Source organism: Vicugna pacos, chromosome 2 (genome assembly GCF_048564905.1).
Source record: "Vicugna pacos chromosome 2, VicPac4, whole genome shotgun sequence".
NCBI lineage: Eukaryota > Metazoa > Chordata > Mammalia > Artiodactyla > Camelidae > Vicugna > Vicugna pacos.
In genome coordinates, this window is record NC_132988.1 from 94,630,140 (window position 1) to 94,648,660 (window position 18,521).

At 42.1% G+C, this 18,521-nt stretch overlaps 1 protein-coding gene across 5 annotated transcripts in view; it reads left to right on the forward strand.

Moving 5' to 3' along the window:
* The window catches only part of RELL1 (RELT like 1), a 106,763-nt gene that overhangs the window by 61,412 nt on the left and 26,830 nt on the right, over positions 1-18,521 (forward strand). For 2 of the 5 annotated variants that reach the window (XM_072945319.1, XM_072945306.1), the window contains 2 exons: positions 15,127-15,382; positions 18,363-18,434. In XM_072945319.1, coding sequence (XP_072801420.1) covers positions 15,142-15,382; positions 18,363-18,434 — 313 coding nt within the window. In that variant the 5' untranslated portion in view covers positions 15,127-15,141. Of the gene's footprint in view, positions 1-13,834; positions 13,956-15,126; positions 15,383-18,362; positions 18,435-18,521 lie in introns of all 5 variants that reach the window. The other 3 variants (XM_006209739.4, XM_072945300.1, XM_072945311.1) reach the window with 2 other exon arrangements.

The following is an 18,521-nucleotide window of genomic DNA, read 5'->3' on the forward strand; positions in this document are numbered from 1 at the left end:
ATCCTAAAGATTAAAAAAAAATATGCAAGTAAAGGTGGAAGGTGGATGTGGGGATGGTGAACCCCTAACACGTGCAGGAAGATCTGTCAGTATCTCCCTCTCCCTCTGCAGGGCTGGGCCCTGGCTGGCTTCCCTTTTGAAGCCCTTGCTTACTAAGCTCCAGCGGGCTCAGCAACACACCTTCTTTCCCCATATGGTTGGTTTGTGTTGTTTTGCGAGCTGGAAATTACTTGGCTGGACCCCGACCCTGGCAGAGGTGGGTTGTACCCAGAAACCAGGGACGCAGCTCCCTGAGGCCTGGTCCCGCACCCTGTCTGTGAAGCGCCAGGGGAGTCGCTGGTTCCTAAGGGAACTGCTCCTCTTCTCCCGGCCTCCCTCTTGCAGTTTCTGCCGGAAACAGGCCATCTGGGCCTGTCCTCTTCCCGTTTGGTAGCTTTGATTGGCATTTGCCAGTTAGCTTCCAACCATAGTTTACATAATTTCTGACTTAGTCCCTGCTCAGCCTCTTGTGAGGAACGTGCAGGATCAGATCTGTTAGGGATGGCATCCATGTGGGAGAGGGCAGTGCCTTGGGTGAGGGTGTGTCAGCTCTGCCCCTTGACGGACAGACGCGGCAGTTTGGAATGTGCTGGGGTCCCGTGAAAATCCAGCGCAAGGTCAGTTCCCAGAGCTGGGTTTGGGAACGTGCTGCTATTCGTGGCCTTCCTTTGCATCTTTGCTAACGAACCTTCTGTTGATTTCGATGAGGCCAGGGGCTTGCTCCTGTATTTACATCCTTTGGAAAGGGCTTTTCCAACAAGTGGGTTGAGCTATGGGGTGAGTCAGTCATCCAACTCTAAAAATAACCTATTTGTATATGTTTTAAAAAACTGTTGGTATTTGGCAAATGGGGGTATGACTGCATTGGACGTTCTGTTCTACCAAACAGCATCTTAACAAAACTGCTTATCCCGTTACAGTGGAAGTGGATGCTCCATCAGTTGTCGAGGAGCCTTTTTGGAAGGGTGGAATCTGCTTTCATGATTCACAGGTTCCATGCAGCAGATGTTCAAGGTGCTCCCACTGTGTTCCAGGAACTGTGATAGGCATAGAGGTACAAAGGCAGGACACCCTTCTCTGCACTTGGGAAACAGGCTTGTTTGACCTAAATCGGGCTTTTTCTGTGAGTTCTTTCACCCCTTTGGATTTCCTGACTTTGGCCACAGTATGCCCAAGCGACGTGTGTTGTAGTGAAGTGGGTGGGGAGGCTGTCAGCAGCTCTGAGTGTTGGTTCTTCTGTCTGGCTCGTTGCCTCTTTCCAGGGATGTCATGTTAGACCACTGAGGTTTTTGCAACATGAGGATCTCATCCACCCTCTTGGCTACCTTCTTGGGATTATAGGTTTCAGGTAAAATAATGAATGTGAAAGCATCAAGTATCATCTTGGTGGGAGCCTTTATATCTTGTATGGTATTTCTAGCTAATCATGTGTAGGATTGAAGATTTTCTTCCTCCTTTTCCCTTTCTTTCCCTCCCTCCCTCCCTTCTTTCTTTCTGAAGGATTTTTAGATGCCATATAACTAACATGGTTGGTACAAATTAAATTGAATTCCTTCTAAGTACAGTGGTTTGTGAGTAATAATGTGAAAACATATACCTGTGAACAAGATATTTTTGAACAGATAGGAAAAAGTCTTTTACTGTCGTAATGGTTATGGAGGAATAAAATAGGGTTACACTCTAGAATGATCTTTTGCTTTTTGCAGTTAAAATTAATATCGGGAAATTTTATGCTGCTGAGAATTTTTCAAAAAATGAAAGTACAGATTTCATCTTGCTGTAGCTGACTTTAATCCTTTTTTGTGAAGGTAATTTTTACATTAAAACAAGGTGCATGCAGATTCCAGCATTTATCACACATAATAGGGTCATTTGGAGAGAGGCAGCTTTTAAGTGTTTAAGGGCACTGGAGTGGATGTGAACCTGGGTTCCAGCCCAGATCGGTCGGTGATGGTTTAACCCACCTTTTTACTGTGAGGCATGTGTTACTTACTAGGTAAAACTGAAAGCCAATCTCCACTCTTAGAGACACTGTTAAGCCAGGTGGCTAAGAGTGAGGGGCCCTTGGGTCACATGGCCCGGCTTGAATCCTGTCCTGCTCACATTAGGACTTGTTATTGAACCCCCATGTGCCTCATTTTCCTCCTCTGCACCTGGGGGTCATGAGACCACCTACCTTACAGATGTTGTGGAAATGAAATGAGGTTGTGCACAAAGCCTCTAGACCAATGCCTGGCACACTGCACTCAGTAAACGCTGCCTTACAATTACCTTAAAGTAGCAACTCATTCTTTATAAGACAGCACCTTTTGAAAAGAATCTGAAGTGGGTATTACATTTCTGAAGTCTCATCGCTTTAGTCCCCTAGCCGCTCGACCCAACCTCAGGGGACTGACGGTGCTATCAGTAACTAAAGACTTTAAAACATCCCCAAAAGGACAACACTGAAAATAGCAAAAGAAGGAGGAGAAGCAGGGGGAGGGGCAGGAGAACAGGAGAAGAGGAGGGGGGAGAGTCCGCCGAGGTCCAGACTCCTGCGTTCTCCCTGCCCCTGCAGCCCCTTGGGCATCGCCCTTGCTTACATCCCTCTCTGAGGACCCCATGGTGTCCCCCACCCCTTGGGGTCCTCCCGAGGCTCCTGAGTCTTTTCCGTCTTAGAGGCGTGGTTGGTGGCCTCCCGGCCTGTGTCCTGATGCAGACACCAGCAAGCTGACCTTGTTTCAGTCTGGGGTGAGCCCAGGTCAGTTGAGACTTCTGTGTCATCTGAATGCAAACCATTGTTTGAGGTACTCTGGAAAATTCAGAAAGAGTCCAGAAGTTTAGATCCTTGGCTTCTGAAAACACTGATCCTAAACTTAGTCCCTTCCCAAGGAGTGGCTGTGGGGCCTGAGCTGTTTTCTGTGTTCAGTCTCCCCATGCCCTTGAAGAATTGTGTTTGGTCAGGAAGTTGTGGGACCTTGAGAAATCACTTCAAATGTTAAACCCAGACACTTGTGGAGAATGCTAGGGACTTTCTACTCTGCAAAGCTGGTTTTTCCCTTCTAGTTTAAAGGAGCCCTGTGATGGTAAATATTTATTTTCCACCATTATTTTTAAGTATCCTTGTTTCTCTCTATTGACGTCACCCCAGTTTCAGTCCTTTGTTCTGGTTGCTGCTACCTGGGGTTCAGGAGTGATTCAGGTTGTCGCCCAGCCTCCTGCCTGTCAAGAAGGTATGTTCCCTTTTAGTCCAAATTCAGTTTTTCTTTTGTAACCTAATATAAAGTCCTTTTTCTTCCTGGATTTACACTAATTACTTCCCTTCTTAACTCCTACGGTACTTATACAGAGAAACTGCACCTTGAGAATGGGTTGTGCTCCAAACATTCCTTTTTGAGTATCTGGGTTGGTGAGCGAAATGCTTTTTCCCACTAAAAACAATAATTCGGTTCCCACACAGGGTATTTTAAAAAAAATGATAGAATGGAACTTTGTGAATTTTTATTACAGAACAGTTGAGAGAATAGTAAAGTGGACCCCTGGATCCTAGTCACTTAGATTCAACATTTTGCCATATTCACTTGCTCACTCTGTCCATCTGTCATCTATCTGTCCATCTACCTACCTACTTTCTTTGCTGATCTATTTAAAATCAAGTTGCAGACAGTCATATTTCACCTAAGTACCTCTGCCATCACTTTGTAGGATTGAGGACTTCCTTCAACATAGCCACAATACCAGCATCACAGCTAAGAAAGTAAACAATGTCTCTAATACTGTCTATCCCAGTTTCCTGTTGTCCTCAAAATATCCTTTATTGCTGTTTAAACCTATTCTATTATTGTTTAAATTGGGAACCAGGCTCCGATCAGGGTTTACTTATTGCATTTTGTCATGTGAGTTTCTAACAAAAGCTATTTGAAGCCACATGTAGCCCCATACTTGGGAGAGAATACTTGGTTGGGAGAGAAGGAGCTTTTCTGGGCACAGGTAGTATGTTGAAATCTTTGGGTACTCACCCCTCACCCCTCCCTGTTTTCCTCTCCCACTTTTTTTTTTTTTTTTTGGTGGAGGTATTGGGAATTGAACCCAGGACCTTATGCATGCTAGGCATGTTCTCTACCACAGAGCTATACCTTCCACCCTCCTCTTACACTCTCTTCTTCCACTCTTAATGCCTGTATCCAGATCCTGCTGCCCAGAGCCCTCCATTTTGGCACCTCTGGGTTGCAGATGATCTTACATAGGTATTAGCAGAAACCTCAGAGACAGCTGCATTTTTCAAGGGACCTCTTAGCCAAATGCATCTGTAAATCAGAGGTTCATAACCTGGCCCTGCTATTTATGCATGTTTTGCTGCGGAAACTTTCTGGGCCTCTATCTGTTCCCGTAGTGGTTTTTGCTGTCCAGAATCAAGAGTACCATTCTCCAGTATCAGCATAGCATTTCAAGGAATTTGACAAAATAAAGGTAACTGAGTGGCTGTATACATTGGGAGGGATTTAGTGTCGTGGGTAACTGGACTCTGGGCAGGTGGGTCCTGCCTGGGTGTCCCCTCCCTGCCTGGTCACAGCTGCAGAGTTGGGGAAGGTGGGACTGTAGCAGCTGTTCATCTGGGAATCCTTTGGAGGTTGGCAGCTGCCTGACGTTTCACTGCAAATTTAGCACTTATTTATATACTGACTTCCATTGTTTTCCAATTGCTGTATAAGCTCATTTGTTCTCTTCATACATCTTAAGGCTTTAAAATTTGGACAAATACTGTGTCTTGGTCACTGGCACTTGGGGATGGTCTTAAAAGCTCTATGACTTCGGTGATCTCCATTGCCAAAAATAGAAGTAGTTTGGGGATGATTTTGTTCTGCAGAATTTGCTTCAAATTCTCCCCTTTCTTTAGTGTACATAATTGACTTAAACTGTGTTTAAACAATTAACTTAATAAAGGAGGTCATTTTTCAGAAGCTAGTAGACCTTAGCTGTGACCAAGTAGGACTGAGAGGCAGTGTGTGGACTGGTTATGAGCTTGTCCTGAAACAGGATCTGGTTGGGTAAGATCCAGGCTCTCACCGATTTTTAACCGCGTGATCTTGGGCAAGTGACATGCGCTCCGCAACCTCCAGCTCCTCTCTCTAAAATAACAGAGCCCATTTCGTGAGTGTTGGACCATCTGAAACCACTGGGGCCCGTGGCCTAAACTCTAAATATGTAAGTCCCCCTTGGAAGAGCTAATCAAATACATTAATGTTTATGCAGCAGACTCAATGGAATTGAGGCTGTAAATCGCTTCACCACGGATCAGAACAGGTTTTGCTGCCAATGGATTTGTCAGATTGGGTTTTGCTATGAAATGAGTTGTGAAAGTTTCTGTCTTCAGAATTTTTTGGCTTTTGCCTTGTGGAGATGGGAGAGTGACTTGTGTTTTTCTCTCCGGTACTATCAACCCAGGGTGAATTGTGGATGGGACTGGAGAAGGCTGGGGAGTCCAGGATTTTGAGGACCAGGAAGGGTATTGCACATCATTTTTCAGCTGAGCAAAACGAGGCCCAGAGAGGTGAAGTGACTTGTTCAGTATCACGGAGGTAGCTGGGGGCAAAGCTGGATGAAGAGAAACCTCTTCAGAGAAATGAGTATCTTGCCATCTTAGGCAGTAATCTAGACCAAAAGTAGACTGCTCTTGGGCACTGTGATTTGACTATTTGCTAAAAGAAAAAAAAATGGGGTGTGTGTATGTGTGTGTGTGTTTAAAAGCAATGTTCCACCCTAGCTTGCTGTGGGTTGTCTACTTTCCAGCCAAGTCCTTCCCATCACAGAGTTGTTGGGTCACTGCTGGGAAACCCTCGCTTCTGAAAACGTACACCCTTTCCTGATGAAAGGGGAAGAATTGCTATCAGAACCAGCAGAATGCTCTTGGCCTTGGCTTGGGAGAAGTCACAAGGGCCTCCTTATCTGGAGTCTCAGGTTATTACTGTCTTCCCCATCATTTTAGCAACCCTCGAGCTATGCCCACTGGGTTTGAGGAATGCCATTTCTGTGCCTTTTCCTCTCAGCTCTTCTGACCACTGGGGTCAGTTGGAAATTTAAGTATTACTTGGAAATCAAGCTAGAAAACGGCTTTTGATTTTTTGGGGGGATTGACTCTGAGCCATTCTCTTACGTCTTCCTCAGTTTCTTGCTGTCTTTGATGTTTTTTACGTTATATTTCTCTTGTGGCTTTCTCAACAGGATCTTGGCAAAACACAATATGGAGTGGGTCCCTAAAGTAAGTGAATTAACCAAACCTGGCTGGGTCTAGGAAAAAGCCCAGAGGATTTTGATAACCGCTGGCTTTGGTTGGAATTTTTTACTTGTCATATTGTGGAGGGGACTCACATTTATCACAAGAGCTGAGAACGCCCTGTGTCGGTAGCTCTAGCTGTGTGCAGAGGGTACTACAGGTGAGGAGATGGGCTTATTTCTGAAGAGATGGAAGGACCCCAGGTTGTGGCCTGCATAAGATAAGCTGGGATTTGGGGGTTGGGAGTGTGAAGGGAAAATACTGCAAACCATATCAATAAACAAAGAATGCTGAAGCCATCAAGTCATCAGTGGCTGCCGCCACCCCCCAGGGAAGACCAGCCTGCAGCCCAGCCTCTGCAGCCACTCACAATGGTGCCTCCTGAGGGGACTCAGAATAAGAAAGGACAGGACACTGGCCCTAGATAGCTAGATGCTTGTCAAAGGAATGAATTCAATGAGCCCAAATGTTTGCTTCCTCCCATACATAGAAAAGCACTAAAATCTTTGACTTGAGATGCCTGGTTTTCTTTAGATAACAAGTGATCTTTTATTGTTCCACCTGCCTGGTCTTTGTTGTAAAGCTCCTCTATATCCTAGCTCCTCCCCTACCTCTCTGGAGCAGTCCCTCAGAGCGATCTGAGAGGCTGTCATCCCGGCTCGAGTCCTCCCGCCAATAAAACAACTCTCAACTTTTAGGCTGCACATTTATTGACAGAAGGGAGGTCAGAGATGGGGGACAATTGGTGTTTTGCAATTGTTCATCCCGTGACCTGCTCTGAGGTCTGGTGGGCATATTCAAAACACACCCTACTTGCTCTGCTAATTGGAACCCATAGTTTTGAGATTTGGGGAGCCTTTAATCTAAGTTGTGAAACATGAGGGCAAACCAGCATTGATCATTTTAACAGACGAGTTGGTAAATGATGACCTCAGGTCGGATAAGAGGAAGCAGTGCCCAAGCTGGCTGGGCCCAGACCGCCTGGTCTGAATCCAGGCACTGCCATGTGGGGCAGTGCGACCTTGGGCAGGCTGCTCGCCCTCTCTGAGCTTCCTTTCCCATCTGTGACTGGGGAGAATACCAGTAACTATGTCATCAGTCTACTGTGAAGGCTCAATGCTTAACTTCATGCTGGTTGATAAATGCTCCGCAAATGTGGTGGTGGTGATTGTTCGCAGTGATCGAGGAAGAGCAGACTGGTCCCAGCCACACTTCCATCACTTCTGGAATCTCCCACCGAACCAGCCCCTTCCTTCCTCTGGTTTGGCCTCATTCCATCCTGATCCTGATCCCTGGTCTCTTATTCTCTTGGGTCTCTTACTCTCTTTCCTGCCTGGGTGGCCCTCCCCGCGTGGATTAGCCCAGTTGCAGATTTGGGGTGCACATCTCAGCTGTGCCCTGAATGCCTTTGCAGTCTTTTCACTGGTCTCTCCCGCTCCTTCAGTCTCACTGTCTCCACAAGCCCCTCTGCCCTGGCCCCCCCAGCTCTCAACAGATGCCATCCCTATGTGCAGAGAAAATAGTGGGTATCAGGCATCTATCTGCCCCCTCACCCTCCCTCGCCCACCATGTAGGACTAATACACGGACCCCATGCCTCAGGAGGAGGTGTCTTTTTTCCTATTGAAGTCTTTAATCCTGTCTCCTTCCTTCATATGGAAATCAGCTTCTCCAGCTTCCTCAGGGTCATCCCTGCCTTCACCCTCTCAGATTCTCCTTTTTGCTCCTTTTCTTCTGCATATGAATAGGCACTTTGATGTCAGACACTTAAACTCAAATCCTGAACAAAAATTTCTTCCCCTCACGCTGATAGTGAACTCCCCTACCCTTAATGCTCATGGTGGGCTTCTCGAAAGAGCCCACTGAGCTGTCTCTGTTCCTCATCCAGGGAATCTAGTGTCACCTTCTGGTCTATGAAAAACTGCTCCCTCCAAGGCCACAGAGATCTCCTGTGGGTGGTTTTTTCCCCTCCTATATTTTATTTAATTTTTTTCATTTGGTGTATGTCTGTATGATGTATGTATGTATTTTAGAATTTTAAAGATTATTTATTTTAGGATTTTAAGTTTACTTCAAGAAACTATAGAGAAACAGGGACAAGAGAGAAGTTAAAAAAGATTCCAAGTTGCTTCCTCAGTCAGAAACTAAAGATTTTCCATGTGTTCTTAGGAGTTTCTATGTGGCCCAACTTGTCTTGAGTTTTCCTCAGTTCTCTTTCTAAAGGTTCTTCTTAGGATGTTTCTTCCTTCCTTCCTTCCTTCCTTCCTCTTTCTTTCACTGTGGTAAGAGCACTTAACATGAGAATTACCCTCTTAACAAATGTTTAAGTGCACAATACAGTGTTGTTAACTAGGGACACAATGCTGTACAACAAATATCTGAAACTTACTCATCTTGCAAAACTGAAACTTTATATCTGTTGAATAGCAGCTACCCATTTTTCCCTCATAGCTCCTGGCAGCCTCCATTTTACTCTCTTTCTATGAATTTGACTTTTAGTTACCTTGTGTAAGTGGAATCATGAGGGGAGGGTACAGCTCAGTGGTAGAGTTCGTGCTTAACATTTACCAGGTCCTGGGTTCAATCCCTAGTACCTCCATTAAAAATAATCACCACCCCCAACCCCCACCCCTTCCAAAAAAACAGACAAACCAACAAAACTGAAAGTGGAATCATGCAGTATTTGTCCTTCGGTGACTGGCTTATTTCACTTGGCATAATATGTTCCAGGCCCATCTATGTTGTCCCCTGTGGCAGGATTTCCTCCTTTTTAAAAACTGAATGCTGAATGGGATTCGTTTATCTGTGTATATCACATTTCTTTATCCATTCAACCATCAATGAACATTTAGGTTGTTTCCATGTCTTAGCTATTGTAAATAGTGCTGCAAAGAACATGGGAGTGCAGATAGCTCTCAAAAATCCTAATTTCTGTTCTTTTGGATAGATACCCAGAAATGGGATTGCTGGATCATGTGGTAGTTCTATTTTTAGTTTTCTGAGGCACCTCCATGCCGTTTTCCATAGTGGCGGTACCGTTTTACATTTCCTTCCTGCTTTAGTTGCTCTGGCTGTCTCCTAAAGCATCTGCCCTAGCTGACTGCTCGTTCCTTCTGGAAGTTCTCTCTTCTGTGTTCTGAGGTAGAACCCTAGCTTCTTGTCCTCAGCTTCTTCCGAGCAGGTCCAGTTGCTCAGTAGATATTTCCACCTGGATGTCCCGGTGCTCGCTTTTATCACCGCAGGCTCAAAACTGAACGTGTTGGGGGGAGGGTATAGCTCAGGGGTAGAGTGTATGCTTAGCATGCAAAGGTCCTGTGTTCAATCCTCAGTACCTTCATTAAAAATAGAAAAAGAAATAAACCTAATTACCTCCCTCCCCCACCAAAAAAAAAAACATACAAAAACCAAAAACTGAACGTGTGATATTGTCTTCTTCATGCCAAGGTATATTAGTTTGCTAGGGCCCCTGTGACAAAGAACCACAAACTTGGTGATTTTAAAAGGAGAAATTTATTGTCTCTCTGTTCTGGAGAATAGAAGTCCAAGGTCGGGGTCAACAGAGTTGCTTTCTTCTGTTGTCTGTGAGGAAGAATCAGTCCCACGCCTCCCCTAGCCTGTGGTGGTTTGCTGGCAATCTTTGGTGTCCTTTGGCTTGTAGAAGCATCACTCTCATCTCTGCCTTTATCTTCACATGGTATTTTCCATTTGTGTATGTCTGCCTCCAAATTTTCCCCCCTTTTTAAGCAGCCATATGGGATTAGGGTCTACTCTAATGACTTCATTTTAACTTTGTTACCTTTGTAAAGATCCTGTGTCCTTATGTGGTCACATTCTGAGTTACTTGGGGTTAAGACTTCAACATATGAATTGAGAAGGAGGCAAAATTCAACCCTTAACGCTATGCAAACTTGACTTTTTTCCCAAATACTTTTCATCTCAGTGAATGGTGCCCGTGTCCACCATGTTACTCAGGAAGAAGCTTGTACATCATCCTTATCAAGTCACTTGCCCACGTATTAACTTAAGGTCCAGAGCTTGTAGACCTTGGAGGCAAAATTTTGGAATAGGAACTTCAGCATCCAACAGGTTTACCAAGGGGTCTGTGACTCCCAAATGGCTGACACCCTCAGTTTTGTATCTGTTTTTTCAAGTGCTTATACCACCTTGATACAAAAGTAATTGATACATAAGAAATTTAGAAAATTACAGAAAATCATAAAAATAAAATTAATAATTATGTAATTATTCAGTTACCCAGAGTCACTTAATATTTTAGTTATTTCTTTGTACATTTTATTCCTTCATGTTTTTCTACTAGTTGTATCAACTGTATGTAAGATTTTGAATCCAGTTTTTTAGTATATGTGCTGCTGAAGTGAGCACTGAATCCTGTTTTTTAAATTCAACATTGAATATAAGTGTGTTCCCATATCTTCACAGAATCTTGTTTTAAATGGTGCATATTATTCCATCAAATGGATAGACAGATACTGACTTAGATATTTCATTATTATCTCATTGTCAAACATGCAGGTTGTTGCTGTTTTTTGACTTTTATAAATAATACTACAAAAATCTTTGATATTAATTTGAATTCAAGTAAGTTTTTCAGAATTCAGATATGATTCAGCTGAGGGTGAAGAGAAAAGATGGACAGTGTCTCTAAGTAAATTATTAGTATAAATTGAAGGAAAGCTAAACCTACGTAAGTTAACAAATATATTAGGTATTAATTGTGAGTAGTTGGTTTATGACTTAAAAATTATTCTTAATTGAATTGCTAAGGTAGATCACAGTAGATTCTCCAGTCAACATTTTGTTCTTTTGTGTTCTTTATAACCGTGCTGTCCGATAGAACTTTTCAAGATGATGGAAATGTTCTTTATTTGATCTGTCCAATAGGGAAGCAGTTAGCCACATGTGACTACTGAACACTTGAAATATGGTTAGTCCAATGGAGGAACTGAATTTTTAATTTTATCTATTTTTAATGGATTTAAATTTAAATAGCTATTTGTGGTTGGTGGTTACCATGCTGGATAGTGCAGTTCTATCAAGATGATGACTAAACACTTTTATAGTGCTTATCTTTTCCTAAATACTCTTTTAAGTGCTTTACGTATTAATGTATTTAACCCTCACAATGACTTTATGAAATAGTCTTTCAGTTACTATTGCCATATGAAAAATTACCACAAAGCTTACTGGCTTAAAACAATAATAGTCATTTATTTTGCTAAAGAATCTACAGTTTGGACAGGTTCATCAGAAATAGCTCATCTCTGCTCCACTTAGCACCAGCTGGGGCTGTAGGATGCACTTAGTTACGTAGTTAGCAAGTTGATGACTGTTACTGGTTTTTCTGTTTGGGGCAGCTTGGGCTTCCTCATAGCGTGGTGGCTGGGTTCCAAAAACAACCAACTGCTCCAAGAGACAGGAAGTGGAAGCTATCCGTTTCTTAAGGCCTCATACTTGGAAATGGACGAAACATCACTTCCAACATTTCCTACTGGTCAGGCAAAGCACACAATATATATTCAAAGGGTGGAGATACAGACCTCTCTTCTCCATGGGAGCAGTACCAAAGAATTTCAGACCATGTTTTAAAATCATCATAGAAAGGTACAATCATTGCAATTCCATTTTACAGATGAGACTGAGCACAGAGCAGTTAATAAAACTTGCTCAAAGTGACATGGGCAGTCAGTGGCCAAGCTATTACTTATGCCAGGCAGCCTGACATTTTAAAAGTGCTATATTGCGTCTCTCTGTCTTTCATGTGTTGCTAATTTAGGTACAGTCTTCTTCACTTTTGCCACGGTTCAGTAATTATGAAATTGACTGATACATGTTTGTAAATCACAAGCTATATATGTGTAGTATTTGCAAGGGTTTGCTAGATGTCAAATTAGTGATGAATGTGCATTCTCAACCACCTGATTCAGGAGGATCTGCATGGCTCCAGTTCTGAGCCCCTCTGCCATCATCGCTGATCCTACTGCCCCACAAAGAGAATTTATTACCACCTCCTGACTGAAACAGATCATGATTCTGCGTAAAGTTCTTTCAGTCTTAGCATGCTGCCTGCTGTGTCTATTCCTATTGCGTGGAGTATGTTTTTAGAAAAGAATTAATAAATGAAACACTTCGAATTGTAACAGGAGTTAAAGAGTTCTGGTTTTTACTGAAAGAAAGTCTTGAGGTTAAACCCTAATTTAGATGATATATTTGCATATGTTTTAGGAAGTGTGTGTGTGTGTACTCTTATTCATTCATTCATTCATTTATTAATTATATTGACTCTTGGAAGAGAAATTTAAAAAAAGTATAGGTTATCCCAAATTTTAAAGGTTACGTGATAAAATAATGGATGTAACCTTTTACCAACCTACACGGGGGAGGGTATGCTCAGTGGTTAGAGCGCCTGCCTAGCATGCATGAAGTCCTGGGTTCAATCCCCGGTACCTCCACCAAAAGAAGTAAATAAATAGATAGACCTAATTGCCTATGCCCCCTTAAAAAAAAGTAAAAATTAAAAAACTAAAAATTAAATTAAAAAAAACCTTTTACAAACCTAAGAAGCCAGCAATTTCCTTTCATGTTCAGAGATAAAGGATATTTTTCATGTGAAAGAGAGAGAGAGCCTTTTGTCCTGTGGCCTCTGTTTTGATATTGTTTGCTGCAGTGATAAAATGTGGTCATTTCGCACCTGGTGTTTGTCTCCATCTAATCATTACAACATACGTTCTTTTTTCACCTAAATACTCTTGCTAGAGTTTATAATGAAATGTATCTAGCTTTCCAGTTTCTTAAGCAGTATGTGTGAACCTCCCTGATGTAGAAAACTTCATTTCATCACTTCAGAATCTGAATATTCCAAATAAGGAGACTTCATTTCAGTCAAGCCCCACAGTTTTCTTTAGGCCTCGTCCTTTTAAATCTGGTGATTCCCTCCTCATTTTGTGTGTGTGAACATGTACTTTGTTGATTTTCCGCATAGTCGGCTCTTTCTCGTTATCCTAATTGGCTGTGTCCTGTAGTTTTACCAGCTGGGCTCACAGTTTCTCCCTCGCACTCCTTCATAGAGACGATTCAGTTCCCCCATATCCAGGGACCTCTCAGCGTCTGTGTGGCATCCCCATGGGCCCGGATATCTGGCTGCCTCTGGTATAAGTCCATGTGGAACTTTGGCTTGTCAAAAAGCAGACTTCTCCGTTTCTCCCGAAGATGCCCCCTTCCCAGTTGCCCTACTTCTGAAGTCATAAAATAGGTCCCCACTGTTACTGGTTCTTTTAGTGCCCTGTGTTTACCTTCCACGAGCATTTTCTCCCAGTCTCTCGTGTCTGCTCACATGTTGACTTGTTCAGTACCTGTTTCCAATTCTACCCTACAAGCTCCGAGACAGCGTTGGTCATGCTATGTTGTTTACCACTCTACCCAGCTCCCAGCTGGTGCTTTTCACATAGCAGACGTGCCATAAACGTTAATTTGGGTCAACGTACAAATAAATGCACATGCTTCCATTTTTATGTTTATACCCTAGGCCAAAATCTTGATGCCATCCTGGCCTTTTCCCTCTGCATACACGAGAGCTGTCAATTTACTAAATCTTTCTGGGACATACACTCTGTGAGGAGAGGAATCTTCATCTGTTTTGCTCCATGGTATGTTACAAATGCCTAGGGTAGTGCCTGGCATGTAGTCGAGCATTTACTGTATTGTAGAAATGGTTCTAGATGTTTTACATTTATTAATTTATTTCATTTTTATAACAGCTCTAAAAGGGTGGGTAGGTACTGTTTAATAGTTTGCCTATTTCACAAGAAACTGAAGCACAGAGATTCAGTCATTGTCGATCATCACACAACTGCCAAGTGGTGAAGCTGGGGCTTGACCCCAAGTCTCCTGAGTCTGTGCTCTTAACCATTAAGTACCCTGCTTTAATAGCACCTAATGATGTATTTACTCTGTGTGGACCCTTCACTGAAACTCTGTACATCCACTCCATGCTTTGTAGGTGTTCATACAGATGAGAAGTAGAGGCTGGCTTGGAGCGGATTTTTAAAGAAGTTACCCAGGGTGAGACCCAGGTTATGAATAGCAGGGACAGGATGAGAACTTTAATTCAAAAAGATACATGCATCCCAATGTTTCTAGCAGTACTATTTACAATAGTCAAGACATGGAAGCAACCTAAATGTCCATCAACAGATGAATGGATAAAGAAGATGTGGTGTATATATATAATGGAATATTACGCAGTGATAGAAAAAGGATGAAATAATACCATTTGCAGCTACATGAATGGACTTAGAGATTATCATACTAAGTGAAATAAGTCAGAGGAAGACAAATATTGTATGATAGCACTTATATGTACAATCTAAAAAAAATGATACAAATGAACTTATTTATAAAACATAAAGAGACTCATAGACATAGAAAATAAACTTATGGTTACCAAAGAGGAAAGTGGGGAGGGATAAATTAGGACTTTGGGATTAACATATGTATACTACTATGTATAAAATAAACAAGGACCTACTGCATAGCACAGGGAACTATATTTAATATCTTGTAATAAAGTATAATGGAAAATAATCTGTTACTTGTTATATTTGTATGTATAACTGAATCATTATGCTGTACACCAGAAATTAACACAACATTGTAAATCAACAATACTTTGATTGAAAAAAAAAAAAGACTGTTTCAGCCCAAGCCTGTGTGCCTGTATAGACCTGCCATTCTCTGCATGGCCTGTGGTTTGGGGAGCAGACTTTGGATTTGATGGGAACATGTCCCAAGGTTGTCATATTTTCTTGTCCCCAGTAGACATCTGATGCAGCTATGCATGTTCCTTCCTCAGACAATGATGGCAGCCAGTTGCACTTCAGAACCGAGACGACACCCTCACCCACAAACAACACTGGGAACGGACACCCAGAGTACATCGCGTACGCGCTTGTCCCCGTGTTCTTCATCATGGGTCTCTTTGGTGTCCTCATCTGCCACCTGCTTAAGAAGAAAGGCTATCGTTGCACAACAGAAGCCGAGCAAGACGTGGAAGAAGAAAAGGTTGAAAAGATAGGTAAATAACGTAGATTCTTTTATGTGAATGTGGGCGCAGACGATTTTTAAATAAGAAACCAGTCATATGTATTTTTCATCTTAAGGCAAAATGATCCATCTTTATTTTATCAAAATATGTTTAACATATAACATTGTGTAAATTTAAGGTGTACAACATGTTAGTCTGAGACATTTATGTATCGTAATATGATTGCCACTGTAGTAATAATTAGCACCTCCATCACTTCTTTTTAGTGCTGGGAATCTAGTTTCTTAGCAAGTTTGATGATTATAATACAATATTACTGTCGGTATTCACAACACTGTGCATTAGATCTTTAGAGTTTATTTACTATTTGTTGTAAGTTTATACCCTTAAGCAACATCTGCCGTATCTCCCCATCCCTTGTGCCCCGGTAACCACCATTTTACTCTCTGTTTTTACAAGTTTGGCTTTTTTAGATTCTGCATATAAGTGATAACAGACGGTACTTGTCTTTTTCTGTCTGACTCGTTTCACTGAGTGTAATGTGCTCAAAGTCCATCCATGTTGTCAAAAATTGTAAGATGTCTTTTCTCATCGCTGAATAATATTCCACTATATATATGCACATAAATACACACATACACACACACCCCATGTTTTCTTTATCCATTCGTTCATTGATTGGCACTTAGGTTGTTTCTATATCTTGGCTATTATGAATAATTCTGCAATAAATGTGGAAGTGCATATATGTCTTTGAGACTGTTTTCATTTCCTTTGGGTATACACCCAGAAATGGAAATGCTGGATCATATGGTAGATCTATTTTTAATTTTTTGAGGAACCTCTATTGTTTTCCACAGTGGCTGCACCAATTTACATTCCCACCAACAGTGCAGAAGGGTTCCCTTTTCTCCACATTGTCGACAACACTTTTGCAAAATGGTCTGACTTAAAGGCAGATGGTGTAGTGCAGTGTCAGCGTAGATTTCACAGTAACCACACCTAGAGGTAGAAACCTTGCTTTCATTTGTTAAATGACTACCAGCTCATTTACTCTTACCTGCCTCGTGACTTTGGGGCAAGTTACATATACTCTCAATTGCTGCTATGTATAATTTAACTTACATTTATTTTCAATTAATTTCACACCAACTTAATTAAAATTTTAATTTAACTTAAAAGAGGACAATAATCTCCACCTTGTGGGATTATGGTGAATTAGGCAGAAGCTGCACTTGGTGTTTGGGACATATGGCCACTCAGTAAATATTAATCCTTTCTACTGTTATCAAATGAGAGTCTAATGAGAATGATGGGAAAACTCAACATTCTCACCGTTTTTGTGGTGCTACTTGTGAGTTCTGTCTTCAGTCTACGAAGCTGGAGTTTGTGTTTATTAGGTAAATGGCTGTGTGAACAGTGCAGTAAAAGTTCGCCAAGAACTGGTGCCTTTGTCTTGACCTCAGAGTGTCTCCCCTTTTCCTCTTAACATGGAGTTGCAGCGTAGGGTTTGGAAAACCCTGAGAGATGAAATCCTGTTTTCTTACAGACATTCTTTCCAACCATCCTTTAAAACCTTGGAGAGTAGATGACTCTCCTTGTCCCTTTCAGCCCCTCGAAGGGCAGTTTTTGCAGAAAGGTGACATTTGGAGTAGGTCACCCTCCAAGCCGACCCAAGGGCAGAGTGGGGGGAGCTTCCTCATTGCTTGCCAGCTTGCTGGCCTGTTGGTTTTTCCCACCCCCACTGACCTTTGAGGCAGAGAGAGAACATGGTTGCAGGATGAATCATGTGTAAGCTTATGGCCAAACCAAGGCTGAGTGTTTATCAACAGAAAGCAGAACGTCCCCCTCCTTTGTAGATGCTCTGTAGGTTGGCTTAGCGGTTAGCACGTGCACTCTCCAACCAGAGGTACGTATTCATGGAGGAGGACGCCGCAATGGATGGAGAAGACACTGTTCCAGATACACGGGTAGGATATCACACACCCTGTGTGTGAATAAGGTCAATCCTCCCTCTTCCCTCCTGTGTTATTGAAGAAGATTATACAGATCAGTTTCAGAGTGGAGGTTCGATTCTTTTTTTTCAAAGACTATCCTGTGTACAGAGTTCCCCAAGGTAAACTTGAGTGTGTAGGCAAAATACTACAGCCAAAATTTAGATCACTTGGAAGTGCATTTGAAAGAATAGGAGAGTCATAGACATACCAGTCTATGAGTATGGTTACAAACTTACGGTTACCAGTGGGGGCAGGTGGGAGGTAGGGATAAACTGGGAGTTTTGGGATTGGCTGATACAAACTACTGTGTACAGAATACATACAACAGAACATACATGCAGAAAATAACAAGGACCTACTGTATAACAGGGAACTATACTCAGTGGCTTGTAGTAACCTGGAATGAAAAAGAGTATGTATGTATGTATACATATAACAATCACTGTGCTGTACACCAGAAACTAATTCAACATTGTAAACAAACAAAAAAAACAGAAAACAAAACTAAAAGCCTTAAAAAATACATAAAATAGGAGAGTCTTGTAAACACAGATGAATAATTGCTCACTTTAAGAAATAAATTAATACTCTAAATTTATATGGTACATCTGTGATTAAAATCCAAGGAGAATTTTTTTCTTTTCATTTGCTTTCTTCTTTTCATTTCCCCTAAATATTTAACAAACTATTGAGAGAGAAATGATAGTAGTGAGGACTGATATAGATGCAAGGAATTGTTGTCCTGGAAACTGAGTGTGTATCTGGACTTGAGAAGAGATTGATGGATGACTCTGATACTTTTTATGCCTGCTATGCCAAGGAAGTCACTGTGTGCGCTGTGCGCATCAGGCAGCTTGGGCCTGAGGGAAGAAAGCATAGCTTTTGGCACTGTGAGTGACTGGTTGAGCTTTCTGGAGACTGTTCAGAGAGGTGTTGGGCTCAAAGACGGTGTCTCATTGATTTGAGGCAGGTGAACCAGTTGTAACCCGTCCTCCCCCCACTTTCTCTTTCAGAGTTGAACGACAGTGTAAATGAAAATAGTGACACCGTTGGCCAGATTGTCCACTACATCATGAAGAATGAAGGTATGGCTGTTTAAATGCCCAGAACAATTCTGTGTCCATACATTTTATTAAAAACCTGCCTCAAAGAGCCAGGATTTGTATGGACTC